Below are 17,441 nucleotides of genomic sequence, written 5' to 3' on the forward strand. Positions count from 1 at the left end.
CCCAATAACACACAGGCTTTGTGAAGAGGACCCTAATATTATAACACTAACACTTATTAAAGTTTATCAATATTACTGCTCAGTGGTATTGATATTGACTGCGTGAGGTTTTACCATCCCCAGCTGACTATAATCTGGTTACATGATGGCAGAGGACCAGATTGCAAGTTCCTATAGCAACAGTCAGACCTGCATGCGGCTGAAGCTATGGAGAGTCTCAGCCGCATGGTGGTTGTCTGCCAGAATTTGCGACGTTCCCACGTTAAAGAACAAAGAAGCACGTTTGCATATTGTTTCATCCTAAACGTCCCTATATTTGATCACTTCTTCCTAACTATTGCTGAAGCTCCTGAAACCCAGGGAGACTTACGAATCAGCTTGCTCGCAGGTGACATTTCTAAGCGATTTTCCCCACCGCGTGAGTGGCTGAAGATGCTTCAGTCCTACACAATTAAGCTTCTTTAGAAGCGGCCTGGGTGTTTTCTGGGAGCACCACGGGCTTTCAGGGATCCAGAACAACTGAAATGATCAGCCCCCTTGATTTTGAAATCTCTGATGCGCTTGGATTGCTCCTCTGCTCTGACCAGGTACCCTGACACATCAGATACGGGGATCGACGGCTCCAGCTAGAATCGCAGCAAAAAAGTCAAACGAAAGTCAAAGGAGTGCTTCTTTGTCCTTTAACGTGATACCTCACATGTCTTCACAGTAGTATAATAACCCCAGTTAATAGCTGCTACTGCATTATCGTAAATCTTCCAATACGGCAGACTGTGTCTACAATAGATGTAACCCCGACTGCAGCCGGAAACCTGTGAATAGTGTGCAACTCTAGATCTTTGTGTTGTTAGTCAAGGTTGCCAGGTTTTTAGACAGACCCCTTGACTCTAATGCGCAGCCCATCATAGGACAGGTTAAAAACTGGCATGGATATCTCATCGCATGCACACACTGTGTGTTTTTAAAAAATATTAGATTGGATTATTTGATCTGCAAATACATGCATTTGGATATATAAGTGCTTTCAGTGGAAATTTGAACAGCAGTACATTTACAAATGCACTTAGCAGCTTTTAAATGAACAGATTATAAAGATGATTTTTAGGCAGGCAATATTTTTTTGCCCCCAAGTCAGCATTAGAAAGCTGGAACTCTGTTTGTGTTTGTACTGTACATACAGGCCACTGATGCATTTATCATGCACACGCACCAACTATCTAAAAGACCACAGTTAGCAGTCGTTACACGCAGGCATTATATTATCGAACATATTCAGTCAATATTCCTGTGCAAAACCCACAGCATTTCATTAATCAGCGAGTAAAATCAAGAAGTAATATTCTTGTGTGTTATATTTCTTAAAAAAAAAAAAAAAAAAAAAACATTTTCATGATTGTCTGAGAAAACTAATGAAAAATAACTTTTTTTTTTTCTCTATTTGGGCTAGATCATATTTCATTTTTTATTCCCCACCCCCCTATTAAAAGTATTATATTGTTCCTATACCTTTACACTTCTTTGAAAACGATCATTAGTATTTTTCTACTTTAAGAAAATAAAGAATTATCATTTTGCATATATGACCAATGTGGCACCTTGTACAAGCAGCCCAGGGAAGATTTGAGACTGAAGACTTGTTCTTCCTCTTCTTCGTCATTCCTCTTTTTCTTAAAGGCGAGTTGAAGTATCTTTAAATATATTCCCTCTTGCATCTTTCACAATTTTTTTTTTTTTTTCCACGCAAACAAAATCCCAAATCTGTGTCCGTTCTCTCAGGGTTATCCGTAGCATTCAGTTGCCCAGATACCAGGACTGAAAAAAAAAAAGAAAAGTTGCTTTAGTTTATTCATTTCAAATATGCGCTCGGGAATCTTGGCCTAATTCCAGTGAGAGAAACTGGCTGTTGACAAGATGTTGGAAATGCCTTAAGTATTCAATTTAAATCTACCACTCCAGGATAAAGGTCAGGGTTTAAACAATGGGTAAGTGCCCTACAAAAACAACACTGAAATATTGACTATGGAACTTGTTTCACATTTAATAGAGGTACAGAAAAATTAACTATATATATATATATATATATATATATATATATATATATATATATATATATATATGCACTATATATATATATATATAACATGCACAATATAAAATGCATATATGAGAGCTATTGTAAATCAAGGTTAGTACATTAGGTCTAGAAGCAAAAATGCTATCCCTCCTCCTTATTTAGAAGATCTGGTACATTTTTTTTTCTTTACAACCTCTGGATGCGATAAACGGTAAAAGATTATATTGTTTCAAGATGCCGCTCACATTAAAAAATAAATCCAAAGCAGGAAATAAATGTCTTAAAATGAGCACAACTGAGCAAAGAAATGAGTTAACGTTTTAAATATTTACAATTAAAACGCAAGACCAAACCGATGCGTTCTTGTTCAGGACCTGATACCACCTTGATATTTTTAACGTTGCCATCGTCACTATAATACGACACTTCTTTGAAACTAAAGGCTCTGTAATTAAAAACTGAACCCATAGTTTGGAAATTCTGAATTAAGACATGTGAGTTAATCCTCCTCGAGGGCCACAAATCATTCAGCCCGCAGAGAGAGTGCCCAGAAAACGCTTGTGAATCAAACAGCTTTGGAATGCCCTTCGTTCTGCCCAGCCTGCTTGAGAGAAAGCCTGGGAGAGGTGGCTGCTCCGCCCCCCCAACCTGTGCTTCAGATGGGCACCTCATAAATCGAGTAAACTGCGACATGCCGCTCAGCAGATGGTCATGCCATCTGCTTGCCAACCCCACAGCATTGTTCCGCTGCTGCGTGCTGGCAGATGTGCCCTCAACCAGATGCCAGTTCCCAAGGATCTCCCCTCCTGTAAAAGCAGCACCAGCTTCCTGTAAAACTGGCACATCCGATGCCATCTGCACAGCAATTATAAATAATGCACCGGGCTCTGCTTTTATATAAAAGACTCTGTCCCTGCCAGAAGGCTGCCCGATATCCATCTGGGCTTTTCTAAAGATGCCTGCTCCAAGGGCCCTATCGCCTCCTAACAGCTCTCAAACACTAAGGGCCAGGCTAAAAATATATAAACCGCAGCTATTAAAAATAATATGGAGTAAAACTGCACTTAAATCAGAACGCAGTCCCAGCAGGATTCAGGGTAATATGCCTTTTTTTTTTTTTTTAAACATGCCCTAATAAGATTTTGGCTTTTGCTGCAGACCGCTAAAGTCTTAAAAAATTTACAGAGTGGAAAAAAGTAGCCAATTATTATTATTTTAATTTAAAATTTTCCTCATCAAGTGTTTAGTCATGCAGTTCTGCAGTTCCCGTAGGTTTCTAGTTTTTATATCAAAATCTAAATCAGTAAAACAAAAACACTGCTGGAGATTCCTTTGTATGCATTTTTTATTTTTTGCTTGTTTGAGCTTCAGTTTGGGGTGTTTTATCCCTGCTTCTCTGCAGCGATTCCCCCAGCCACTCAGGAGAACTGACGGTCAAGGGGCATACTCCGATCCCCCCACTAAGCCCAGGAGCATGGACGCAAACAAAAACAAAAACACTTCTCATAACTTTGTGCTGGTTCCGCCGCTAGCCATCTTTAGTGTTAATAAAGACTCTCGCCTCCCTGCTTATACTAAAGAAGGCAGGAGATCGAAGTCTCCTAATCTAATTTGTATTCTTCTACCACTATGCATTAAGTCCCTGAGACTCCAGCATAATACAGTAATGCAGTCATTAGCTAAAGTAGCCACTGCTTCCTGGTACCAGCTCACTTCCTGTGCTGCGGCGCTTCCTGGTACCAGCTCACTTCCTGTGCTGCGACGCAGATTCGCTCAGGTCAGGTGACCTGCTGCACAAGAAATGATACCAGGAAGTAACAGTTAGATTTTTTTTTTTTAAATGCATCGGCCAACCTTCAACACAAGAAATTAGGGTGCTGGTAATGCTAATAGATTTGAAAAAAAATGCTTAGTACTAAGTCATAAGAAATGTGTTCAACTAGTGTGGGCCTCACTTTGCATTCATAAGCATGCACACTATATATATATATGCTGTATATACATACATACCTCGCCAAAAACATTGGCAGGTGGGTGGGCCCTGGTTAGCAGCCCTCTTTGAAATGCTGATTCCCTTCAGACCACAAAACTAAAACGAGGCATGTCATTTCCAAGGCTGCTCTGCAATCAGTGGGATTTACATCCCTTTTTAACTAGCCCTTTATGCGTGCCAATCGTCCAGGGAAGCCCGGACGGATTCTTGAGGTTTCTTGTTTTTGTGCTCTGCGGTAGTTGAGCGCTTTGATGTGGATGACTGGCTGTTATCGTTTTCACTGAAACATTCCGACGTTAGCGTTTGGGAATGAGTCGCCAGATCGTGTAGTTCGGGGTGATTAATAATGTAAAAAGCATGTACTCAGTAAAGAAGGAGGCTTTTGAGATGGTTCCTAGTGGTTTGCACAGTCTTGCATATGGAAGCAACTAGCACTGTATCTGTCAAAGTCTGATGTTGTCTAGCCAATTGTGACTGAAACTGACTTGCAGCAGGTAGATGCATCTTTTATATATTACAGCATGTCAGCAGGAATGAACTGGCCCTGTTTGAAATGCGTTTTCTTGTTTTTGTGGTTTTTTGTAGGATTGTAATTATAGAGCTGTTTTAGGAGCACAGTTATAATTGGAAAGCCAACTCAGTTAGTTATATTATGCAAAGACTCCTGCTGTTCATTTAATCTCTGCCCACCATTAAACCAATTAGGCCAAGTGAACACAAAAACACAGAACAGCTGATCACTGAGCTAAAGAATCTCCACTGGGCTTAAAGCTGCACAGGCCTGTGTATGGGAGAAGGTCTGGTTCATTGAAACCAGCTGTCAACACTTGAATACAGAACTTCATATCTGTTTCCAGCACAGGGTGCATTGATTAACCCACGGACCACTACGAACATGGGAAAAATATATATATATTCATTTTTACCAAGTACATAAATACTGTTTTTTAGTATACTATATCCCCGTTGGTCACAAAGTTTTAATTATATTTAAAACATTTTTAAAACAGTTTGTGCGAACTCTATGGAGTTCGAGAAGTTGCCCTGCCATAACTTTGAAAAACATCTATGCATTTTAAAATAGATACAGATAGGAAAGTTAACGTGGTACAATAGTGCATGCAGTGACTGAAGAAGGGGATGTAATATATAATAAAAGCACAGTAAAGAGTGATAAAGCACAGTGAAAGCGTGGGTAAGCACAGTAAAGAGTGATAAAGCACAGTGAAAGCGTGGGTAAGCACAGTAAAGAGTGATAATGCACAGTGAAAGCGTGGGTAAGCACAGTAAAGAGTGATAATGCACAGTGAAAGCGTGGGTAAGCACAGTAAAGAGTGATAAAGCACAGTGAAAGCGTGGGTAAGCACAGTAAAGAGTGATAAAGCACAGTGAAAGCGTGGGTAAGCACAGTAAAGAGTGATAATGCACAGTGAAAGCGTGGGTAAGCACAGTAAAGAGTGATAATGCACAGTGAAAGCGTGGGTAAGCACAGTAAAGAGTGATAATGCACAGTGAAAGCGTGGGTAAGCACAGTAAAGAGTGATAATGCACAGTGAAAGCGTGGGTAAGCACAGTAAAGAGTGATAATGCACAGTGAAAGCGTGGGTAAGCACAGTAAAGAGTGATAATGCACAGTGAAAGCGTGGGTAAGCACAGTAAAGAGTGATAAAGCACAGTGAAAGCGTGGGTAAGCACAGTAAAGAGTGATAAAGCACAGTGAAAGCGTGGGTAAGCACAGTAAAGAGTGATAATGCACAGTGAAAGCGTGGGTAAGCACAGTAAAGAGTGATAATGCACAGTGAAAGCGTGGGTAAGCACAGTAAAGAGTGATAAAGCACAGTGAAAGCGTGGGTAAGCACAGTAAAGAGTGATAAAGCACAGTGAAAGCGTGGGTAAGCACAGTAAAGAGTGATAAAGCACAGTGAAAGCGTGGGTAAGCACAGTAAAGACCAGCGATGCATGGTAAAGCACATTAATAAACATGGCAAACTAGGGGAAACTACACAGTTTAACCATGGTGAAGAAAACGCATGGGCAAACTGCAAAAATACCATGCAAAAACACAGTACAGTTCTTATTCCATTACCAATAAAATCCTACCCAGCCTTCTGTTGCAAATGTCATGCAGTCATTAGGGTTCCCCACAGAGCCACCGGTCTGCGATTTCCCTTTTCATTGAGATTACTTGTTAGTGCCTCTGCTTTTGTGACAGAGCCTGGTTGATGAGGTGTTAGGCGCTGTGTATATATGTATGCATTTAAGGTTTCAAACCAACAGCTGTTTCCTTTCAGACTCAGTGTTGCAGCGAGTCAGAATTAAGGTTGTCAATGAATGTGCTTAGCACCAGCATCACAGCTTTATTAAGAAAAGGCTTATTTATACAGTACATAACTAGCACGCATCTTTAAAGGGGGCGTGCACACAACAGTGTATTGAAACACAATGGAATACAAACTAATTGCAGTTTTACACACACACACACCCCCCAGCTGGGATAAGTTAAAACACCCCTTATAAAAGTTTCCACTACTAAAAGCAAAGTGTGAACGAAATCCAAAACGAAATGTGTTTATGTCTAAATGCTGAGATCGTTTATCTCTCCGTAACGGTTTGAAATGTCGAGATCCTGAGATAATTAAACGGCCAAAGCAGTAAACTACCGTGGTAACATTAATAACAACTGCACATATTCCCAGTCTATCTCTTCAACTTTTTTTGTATAGTCCAGTTTTTTCAGTAGCTGTTAGAGTATCAAAACAGCTAACAGGAAATGCTACTGTTTCTCTCTTAATGTGGAACCATTTGAAACCCTATGAAAGCATGATAAAGAACAGTGAAGATATAGACAGTGGGTGATTCCCAACTTTCGAAGAAATCTGTGTGTGCAGTACCAACTGCACCCTCAAGGGGGCAGCGTTTACCATTGTCACTCCCAAACACACAGCATCCACTTTCAAAATTATAATCCACTAATTGTTCTGCATTTGCTCGTTATTACAACCCCCCCCCCACCCCCCACCCCCCCCCCAGGAAATTACAGCCACTTGCCACTTCCAGTTGATTAATAGAAAGAGGGACTGCATCTGTGGAAGACGATGGAAAGCAGTAACACCATTTTTTATCAGTGTTCTTAACTCCCGTCTGCTGTGGTGACCTGGCTGAGCAGACTTGCAAGAGAAAAGAACTGAGCATATAACCTGTATTATGCTGGAGTCTCAGGGACTTAATGCATAATGGTAGAAGAATACAAATTAGATTAGGAAGTCAGCTGCTGCAGCACCTAAGTGCGTTGTATACACTTTTTGGCTGCCCTGTGTGTTTCCTTGAAGATTATAGCTGTCAAAGAATGCCTCAGCAGTACAAGAACTGTTTTTTTTTTTTCATAACCTATTTCTTAATAATAATAATAATAATAATAATAATAATAATAATAATAATAAATAATAATAATAATAATATTACATGCTAGTATTAAGCCATGTAGTCTGGGAGACAGGAAACATTTCTAAACAAACAAAAAAATCTTGTACCCAATTCTGACCAATATTTTAACAGCCTGTTAAATCTTTTATGACTCAGCAACATTTGATCCAGTTTTTTGCATTGAGAAAGACGCACAGAAATACAAAACCTGTAGCTTTCTCTGTTGACGTAAAATACATTTTGGGGGGAAATCTAAATCATTCCATTAAACAAACAGTCACCAACGAGGCCTTTAGTTCAGAACTACTGCCTCACATAATTCCTGTTTATTTCCTCGCTAGAAAGCTTCTCCGTGCTGACTTCTTAAAATAAAGTTATGGACCTCGTGACTGCAGTTAAATACAGGAAGCATGAGCAGCAAATCCCTGCACAGGATGAAAAAAAAATTGGAATGCTTCCATGAGGGCTGTTGCTAGGGCCAGAGCTCTGAAGTGCAAACAACAGAACGAATCGACTTCATCTACAATCTACTACCTTAAAAAGAAGGGCCCTTTCCAAGTCTTCAGTCCTACTGTACTCTACTATTTACACACACACCCTCACTAACAACGCTGGGCTACATTTTGATCAGCCTGTAAAAGTCGATAACAGCAGCTGTGTAATGTAACTACCCTTCAGGTCCATGCAGCAGACGCTAGCTGGATGAAAAAAACAAACAAAAACAAAGCACAGAAGGCATCGATTGCTTTGGTCTATTGTTCCCTTTCCCAGTCCCTGAAGTTCAAGTTCATCCTGCAATTACATCATGTCTGGTTTCCCGTGGCAACCAGACAGCCCTAAACGTGGCCACCCCACTGCTAGAGCACAGCGGCTTTCCTTATGCAGTGCAGAGAGAGGCTTGCACAGACCGGGGCTCCGAATAGAAAAAGTTCTGCTGGCGTGCACAGGTTACAGCACACTTACGGGCATGTGTAGTGCGCTCACTTTGAACTCTAGCAAGGAAAGGACTAGGCTCTGCAAGACAGGAATTCTCTTCTACAAGCGACAGCCTAAAATGGAATATTTACAGCTCTGATCTTTAACAGAACTGCTGCAGGGTGTATTTGCAGAGCTTGTGTGACTAAATTCTTATTTCTTCCAGGCTGCATCAAATTCTATGCTGGCCCACTTGTCATTTTTTCATTTTTTTTTTTATTTAATGTGAGCGCAATTTTTAAACACCACAGGTTTGATATGCTGGCTGGATATGGGTAATCTTATTTGCATCCCATTTTTTTATTGTACTTCATAACTGCTCTTATCTGTAATATGATGTGATGTTTTATAAAGTGATATTTTGTAATGTGATACTTTGTACTGTAGTATTTCGTAATGACTGTAAGTCGCCCAGGATAAGGGTGTCTGCTAAGAAATAAATAACAGTAATATTCCTTTTCAAGTGCCCCGTCTAAATGCAGGGAGTGGTTCTTACAGCAAGTCACCTGCCTTAGACACAGGTAACCTAGGCTAGGCCAGCCAGTGTCTTTATAGAAGAGGCAGCACCACCTAGTGGTCTGTTTCCTTTTGTTTTGCTGGCAATACACTAGCTGTGCACTAGATGGCGCTGCTGCACATTAATATTTAGACACTTTGGCTGATCTAGCCTACATTACACCTGTCTATGGCAGGCAAATAGAACTGAAGAGGAGCTCCTAAACGCCTAAAAAAAATGGAGTAAATGCAATAAGAATCTTTGCAATCATAAAAAGGTAAATCTTTAAATGCACTTTTCACCAATAAAGCACCAGCCCTTACTTTACCCTATTAAAAGTTCATCAATACAAGTCCAATCTCGCTAACAAACACTTTCAATTGAACAGGGAGGCGTCCTACTAGAGAATCACTACCACTACTTCTTGTTGTTCTTCTTCTGCATGTGAAGGTAATCCTGCTTGGTGGGTAGTTTGTGAGGCGGGCGCTGCGTATTCCTCCCAGCGATGTGATCCTGGGGCGACTCATTAATACTGATCAGCTCTCTGTCACATACCTTCTCTGCTGTTGTGCACTGGTTAGCACTTACACATAATGAGTTGCTCAGACATTAGGACAAAGCAATCTGCTTCTTAAAGCTGCAGTGTCTCGGACTCAGGTTTTATACTGCAGTCATATTTCTTGGTCAAAGCTGTGTTGCCATGGTGTTTGTACCTAACCGATATACCTGTGTAGGTCTCAAATGTGCAGTTTTGAAAGACACACATGTAAACATGTATTTTAAAATTTGGTTTATTAGTTTCAATGTTGTATATTGATATCCATAACTATTAAACATGCTAGAAAACTAAAATAAAAAGAATAAATTCAGTGACAAACGTTGCGACTAGAAGTCAAAAGTGAAAACACAGGAAAAGGGTTTATTAAGTCTTTTTTTTTTTATTTCTGAGGTGTACATTGTTAAACAGGAGGGAAAAGGGCAAATATGTGTTGGACTTTTTTCACTAGACTTGAACATTTAAAGTGTTGTTTCCACATCATATTATGGCGCCTTATCACTACAGCTCTCACAACACTCTCTGAAGTCTTTTTGCTCTTGTGGTTAGGGACGAAGCACCTGCCAACTGAACACCTGCTGCCAGCCATCAGTCCTTCTGTGACTGAAACTGACTTGTACCAGGGAGATGTAGCTTGTATACACAGCACAGTGGTTTGCATTGACACACAGGGAAGGCACTGCATAGCGCAAAGCATTTCTGTGTTATACAAAAACAATGTTGCGGTCAGAGCCACTGGCACAGGAAACTTTGCACTTGGAATGCAAAACATGTGCCCAATCACCAGTGATCTAGCTTTGACCTCGTCAGACTGAGTGAACGTGAAATCATTTCTACATCGAGAACCCTTTGAGCTGGACTGAGGGAGGGCCCAGGCCTAATCGCTGACAGGTGCCAAGAGCAACTAACCTTTCGAAGAAGGAATTCAATTGGCTGCTCGCCATCACGCCAGCAAAGCAGCCAATAAAATGCCAACTGCTTCTTGCCAAGTGGGCGGCACCCCTCCCCATCTTATCCCTCTGAGTCTTTCTCTTTTCACTGTGCCCCCCCTCCCTCTGGCTGGGTTGGCATTTCTTTATCACATCTGCAGATGCTTGAGTCTTTAACCAAGCAGAGGCTGGGCAGACAGAGTAACGTATTGTGATAACCAGTCACCAGGCTGCCTCTCTCTTTAAGAACAACTAACTGTTTATAATCATGTCAACGTTCCAAAAAAATTAGGAACACCTGCCATATATAGCACACACTTTAGCTTTAGCTGACCCTCTCTGATTAGGTACAAGCAAATCCCTGATGCAGATTCTTTAGAATACAAACGCTCCACGTTCTCAGTTTCCTCCATTATGGGAAAGCCAGCGGTCTGACAGAGGGCTGACAGTAGGTGCTCTCTTGGTAGGTGTTTTCCAATCCGAAACTGCACACACTCACATGCTCTGATACTGTGCTGGTAAGCTTGGCACTGAAACCTGGCTCCTGTACTCGAGCTCTGTGTACTCAAACCCTGAGCAGCAAAGAACACAGCCCAAGGAGTCCGGTTTCCATAGAAGCGTGGGCGAGTTTTCCTGTTTTGGAAACCCGAGCCACATTTCCATGGAAACGCGCATAGGCCCAGGACCTGATGCAGGAAATGGAAGCTCCCTCCAAGGACAGAGAAGGAAGTTGTTTGCATGTTCAAACAGAGCGTACTGCACAGACCCTCATTCATAACACATGCAGCGTTTGGCATCCATTGCTCCTTTACTGTACGTATTCCGAATGCCGTGCTATTCAAAGGATAGGAAACGGGCTGGGTCTTGCTGCTGTTGTCGATTCGCATTTGACGTTTGGTTTGTGAAACATTTGTGTTTCATCCCTTGCAACAGAGCTCCCTTCATCCAGCTGGGTTCTAATCTGATTAAACCCTGCGATACATAAAAGATGCATGTCCCTGTTGTGTGTCAGTTTGAGTAAAACAGCCAGCAGCTCTGACAGACTGATAGATAGAGGGCTCCAGGCGCTGGTCTGGCGTTCCAAAAACAAGAACCCTTATGCGCCTATCATGTCACACCCCACATGGTGAACACGATAACCGCCTCGGCTTTGTTTCTCTTATCATACACTCTTAGCTTGGATTGCAATTGGTTATAACCAGATGAACTCAGTTTTCTATACATTGTTTTTTAATTCTGTACATTCCCACTTGCACTTAGCTTTGCGATTCTATGAAAACCTTTGACATGGGGCCTCCTTTCTACCCAAACACAGCCTGACTCAAACGACGTTACAATATTAGACTTGAAAAATGTAGCTGTTAGAAACATTTCAGCGACTGTGCGATTAGGACTAGCATAATGTTACTAGAGAGAGAAGAAAACTACTGTTAACAATCATTCATTCTACACAGTCTTGGAAACATATTTTCTACACGTTAATACGCATTCAAACAGGCACGTACCATATTATTTTGAGGCATATGAATTTAATTTTTTATGATTTATTCTTTCTTTTGAAAAAAAAACTGGCTCTTGATGATAAACAAAATGTAAACAAGTGTCCCGTTTCCCCTGGCGACATCCTAATAGAACATTGGAAACAAATCTGCAGGTTGAGTTACACTCCCTGGCTTGCTAGTGCAGCCTGAAATCTCATTGCAATGCATTTAACTTATAGGGGTGATTGGGGGGGGGGGGGGGGGGGGGTTCGCCAGCCAAGGAAAATACTGCAGTGCAGCACAGAGAGGTGATAAACTATACCGCTCTCAATAGCTGAGATGGAAGCATGGATCAGTGCCAGTACTGAGAAGGGGAAGGCCGTCTGTGTTTATGGTGGTTTGGGTTATCAGTCTGGAAGAGTTAAGAGAGGGCCACAGTGATAACAGGAGTGGTCTACTTCATGAGTTTGTTTGTTTTGCACACTGTTACGGCATCCACAGTTTTGGAAAAAAAAGCTTTGCTATCTTAAGTGATTGTAGCTAACTAAAACAATTCCAGAAACCGTACCTGCTGTGCGTTTGTTTTCAAACGCCTCACATGTGCAGACTTTCCTGTTATCTGGTAATACACTGGGTCTGTTTGCAAGCCATGCTTTCAAATAGCGTTGGACTTCCATGGTTATCCAATCAGCTTTATCCCCTATTTGCTGACATTCTCACATCCAAAAGACGGTTTGACCCTGGTTAGACACCGGTTAAAAATGACCTAGGAAGTACAAGGCAAGGGAGGCAACTAGGCAAGGGAACTGAGACGTTTCCTTAACTTAATATGAGCGCCCTGCTAGATGCACCTACACCGTCTTGTGTGGGCAGTAAGCTATATGCTATACAGGGGTCCCATGATTTCAGTGGTATTCCATTTAAAGAAGGGGTTTGCATTCAGCTGCTGTTCGGTCCCTGACTCTTTTGCTGCCTGTGGATAACGAACATGCTGTAGAAAATGTGCACAGCACAAAGAAGGACAAAATACATCAATAACAGGCCTTAGAGGATTTGGTAAAAGTTCTTTAAATATTTAACACAATGCTTTTATACACAAAAATATGCACACACAAGCCAGTGTGTGGGTGACAAGCTTTTTATACAATGTGTGTGTTCGCTAGTCGCATTCTGGGATCAGTATACTTGCCTGTATTCCACCCCTCTTTGATGTGGCCGTGACTGGGAGTAGAGATAAACACCAAACACTGAGAGTCATCCTGCAGACCACTTCCTAGAATGGTCACTAGTGCATATAATACAATCTCAAGCTGTACACTTTTATATAAGACCGGGATGACCACTATAAAAGTGTTCCACAGTAAATCTGCACGGTAATATTGCAGTTCTCCCACGGTTATGCAATTACCATAGCTTACCGTTATGTATTTACCTCTCTGGGCTTTGCAGTGCTTCTCTATGCTTTACCATGCTTAGCTAGTATTACAGCAATCTAACATTAGCAGATTAACGAATCTGTCAAAGTGGAAGCAATGTATATTTCACAACCTCATTAGATCCAGCTGACTTTATAACTCTCTTGGGCGTTAATTACTAATACTACTCAACGCGGTACATTTCATTACCAGTTCTTAAGCATGTTTAAATAATGAACTTCGATGCCTGCTGATTACATCGCCCCCCCCCCACTTACACATTCAGGACTTCTAACTGAGCTCACATTGAGCAGGTTCTAGCATTTGTTTCGTCTTATCAAAACATTTACATAAGAACATTGTCGATGAACATTTTAGAACTCAAAAGGTTTTTTTTTTTTTTTTTTGGTACTTTGTTTTTTCCAATCTGTATTCAAATCGCTTTCAAATTGGATGTTAAAACAATTTTTGTTGTGCTGTTCATAACAAGTACCAGCATATTAAACTGTCAAAAAAAATCACTGTCAAAACCCACACATGTAACTCTGCAGGACCCTCGTGCTGCCTGCATCAAGCTAGCGCTCTCGTGACAATGCAGTGTGTGGGCATCTTGTAATATCAGCAGTAATTGACCTACCTGTGCCTGATAGATTGCCCCAGGATCCCGAGGTCCTATTCCTACAAAGGAACGGTTGGCAGGGGGCGTGCCGGGGGCTGAGTACGCTGGGAGGGACAAAAGAGAAACAGCCTCAGCCACCCAGTACTGCTAAGTCAGACTATCATGTGAAAGCATTATCACACAGACTGTAGTGCTGTACGTGGATTACATGCCTTTCTGTACTGGGAACAGCGAGTTTGACTTTTGTGGCAAACAGCTTTGTTATCCTGTAGCTTGGCATAGGAGACAAGACAGGAATAGCAAATGCCTCCGTATATACAGTAGTGCCTTGCTGATACAGACACTCTTATGAAGTACAAGTCCCGCCTCCTCAGATTGCTTCACACTGAGCCCTGGCTCCTCATTGGATTATACAATGTGCTGCTTTGAGCTTTGCATATGTAATAAATAATAATCTAAAAATGATTCCTTTTTGTACTCTTAGGGGGTGGGGGGGGGGGGGGTACGGCTCTGTGCATTGCTCAGGGATTCTGAGAACATTTTATGAAAGCAGAGAGGCAGATTGCTGAAGTAATGGTTTGTTATGTAAATCACGCAGCGTTAATAAAACAACTGCCTAATCCCTTGAATTGAATTAACAGCCTTGCTAGATTATTAACAAGGTTTTTTTTTTTTTTTTTTTTTTCTGAACTGATACGGTTTCCCTGGAACTTGCAACTTCATGTATTACCATATTTTCCTTATTAAAGGTTACATATATCAAAGATTCACAGCAAGGTAAATTGCAGTAGCACAAGCATTAAGGAAAGTATGGCTCTTATTGCAATGTGACAAGTGAGATCCTACTAGGGGGCAAATTGGTAACGTTTAGTTAAGTTTTTTGCGACATATTAAAACTTTCCTGGAGGCCTGTTTTAGACCAGGGCCTCAAGTTTGACTGCACTGGGTTAGAGCTCCCTGTGCTGAGCCAGTAGCTATGCATCACTTCTGTGTGTGTTGCCAAGTCTTTGAAAGCGAACACAAGCCAGCAAAACAACAAATAAAACATGAAATCCTGCATTAAAGAAATCCAGTATTTTATTTCATAAAGGGGTGACAGTCCCAAGTCACATATTTATTTCAAAAGGTGATAGCTCTGTGTGTAATAAAATATTACCTGGTGATAAAAACAGAAGTTTTGAAGTTCAGTATACGAGTCATGCTTATTTACTGCCAGCTTCAAAAATTTTTTTTTTTTAACCCTTTAATATGTGAGGTGCATTCCTGACCAGCTATTTAAAAAAATAAACAAACAAACAAACAAATAAATAAATAAATAAAATAATAAAAATATAATAATAATAATAATAATAATAATAATAATACATTCTGCTATAACAGAAGCAGCATCTCGACAAGGCCTTTTGTTGAGTCCTTGGAAATAATCTGTTTAAATCTATAACAATTACACACAAACCTCTGTGTCAGATTCTACTGGTGAAACGCTGATAAAGGCATTAGCTGAAACCTCAGTCGACTTGACTTAGTTGCTTATAACGCTGCGGCCTGCTAATGGTTTTGATAATGATATTAAAACAACACTGAAAAATATATTATTCTCTCTGCTGTTTCATTTACATGAGTCCTGCCATCTCCACGATGTGTGAAACCAGTACAGCTCTCTACCGAGATTGGCAAAGTGATTTTTGAGATACGTCAATAAAATTGTTTGGAAGGTTAGATAAAAACAGCAAATCACAGGGAGTGTTTAACACTGTACGCTGGCTCTTCGCTCTTGTCCTTTATTTATCCATCAGGACACCTCGATGGAATTAAGCACTATAATAAGAAGCCAGCCTTCTATTAAACCCTATATAATGGTAAGCCAATGTTTGTTTTTTTGTTTTGATTTTTTTTCTTCTGTAACTGTAAGTGACTTCAAAACTGCACAATGAGAGACACCAAACAGAAGGGTCAGGCTTGGGGAAGGGACATTCTGTGTTCTGGGCTCCATTTAGAATGTGAGTCTTACTAGGTGATGTTGGAGAATTCGCTCCTCCCTCTGTGGTGGTTGTAGCAGATTTTGTGTCAGGTGGTAACGTCAGTCGGGACATGCCAGGGGGAGGTGGTGGTGCCAGCATCTGTGAGGAAATGTAGTGGCTCGGCACTTTAACTTGACCACTGCCGTTTAACTGGAAAAGAAAAGAGACAACTCAGGACAGTGTGTGTGTGTGAGAGACAGACAGAGAGAGAAGTACGGGCACAGACAGACTATTTTCTTGTAGCACCAGGCTGTGTACTAATTCTGGCAGCTCTGTCTCAGTGGCATGAGAAACCAAAAGAAATGACAATACGGGGGAGCCAGACAGCGCTGACAAAATGACAGGGAGACTGAGAGGGGCTATCAAAAAACTTCTATTTGCCTTCCAATGAGCTTTTCTTTGTTCAGTTTTATTCAACCTCCCAGATTCTGTCTGGGAAAGTATAGGGTCCCCTTCTAGTAAGCAGGTTCCCTTTAGAAAAAAAAACTACCATGTGCGTTGTACTGAAAATGCATGAAAGAAACAGATTAACAAACAAAGAAGGGAAAACACATGCAGTACTCTACAGCCCCCTCGTTATATAAGCATAGAACTCTACACGATATAGCTATATTAAAATGAATATATACAATAACTATATAATATGCATCTGACTTTGATTTTTATCTGTGGAGTTATTCATAATCACTTAACATTTTGTACATGAGCTGAATATTTTTACTGGGAGATCTGAATAATAAAAATGTAGAATACGAAACTGGAGGCGTGGCTTACCGATCCCGGCTGCTGATTGGACGGGTCGCAGGCGAGCGAGACGAGATCCTTGAGGGGGTCCTGGGTGCCAAGGTGTGGGGGGTAGCGGATGGCCGTGTGGGGGAAGTACGTGGACGCTGTCTGGGGTAGGATGGTGGTAGTGGGGAAGTGCAGAGATGAGGAAGGATGTGGGCTTCTGGAGATCCCTGCAGACAACAGCAATACAAGAGGGGACTGTGAAGTAATATCCAATGCAAAATACAATGCGATACACAAGTGTTTGTATATGGCATCCCAGTGAAAAACAAAACCAGGCAGTGTGCTACTCTATCTAGATCACTGTTGAGTATCAGCTTCACATCCACTGTGCTGCCATTGCTGGCAATGCTGTGGTCTGCTAACAGCTGGTGTGATAATCTCAATGATAGACAGGCTGATCGCTCTTTAGGATGTTATAGATACAGAGATTCAAAGGGCCTGTTCATGACTTATTACTATGTTATAATATTTAGCATAACTCTAGCGATCAGCAGTTTGGAGACATGTGGTCAAACTCGGGAATCAGTCTTCCAGATTCACCATATTCTGCAGCTACATCGTCATCATCATTATCATAAACACACTGCTAAAGGGGCCATGAAATATACAGCGGAGTTGTTCAGTAGCAGTGTTGTTACAGATGTTTCGTCTCCTTCAGAAAGTAGGA

General features: G+C 41.2%; 1 protein-coding gene across 5 annotated transcripts in view; it reads right to left on the reverse strand.

Moving 5' to 3' along the window:
* Positions 1-224: 224 nt before the first annotated feature.
* nfic (nuclear factor I/C) overlaps positions 225-17,441 on the reverse strand; it is an 86,026-nt gene continuing 68,809 nt past the window's right edge. For all 5 annotated transcript variants that reach the window (XM_041231249.1, XM_041231247.1, XM_041231250.1 and 2 more), the window contains 4 exons: positions 16,757-16,941; positions 15,973-16,132; positions 13,980-14,065; positions 225-1,812 (listed from right to left, as the gene is read on the reverse strand). In XM_041231249.1, the coding sequence (XP_041087183.1) occupies positions 1,792-1,812; positions 13,980-14,065; positions 15,973-16,132; positions 16,757-16,941 (452 nt within the window). In that variant the 3' untranslated portion in view covers positions 225-1,791. The remainder of the gene's footprint in view (positions 1,813-13,979; positions 14,066-15,972; positions 16,133-16,756; positions 16,942-17,441) is intronic.

This window comes from Polyodon spathula, chromosome 27, assembly GCF_017654505.1.
Source record: "Polyodon spathula isolate WHYD16114869_AA chromosome 27, ASM1765450v1, whole genome shotgun sequence".
NCBI lineage: Eukaryota > Metazoa > Chordata > Actinopteri > Acipenseriformes > Polyodontidae > Polyodon > Polyodon spathula.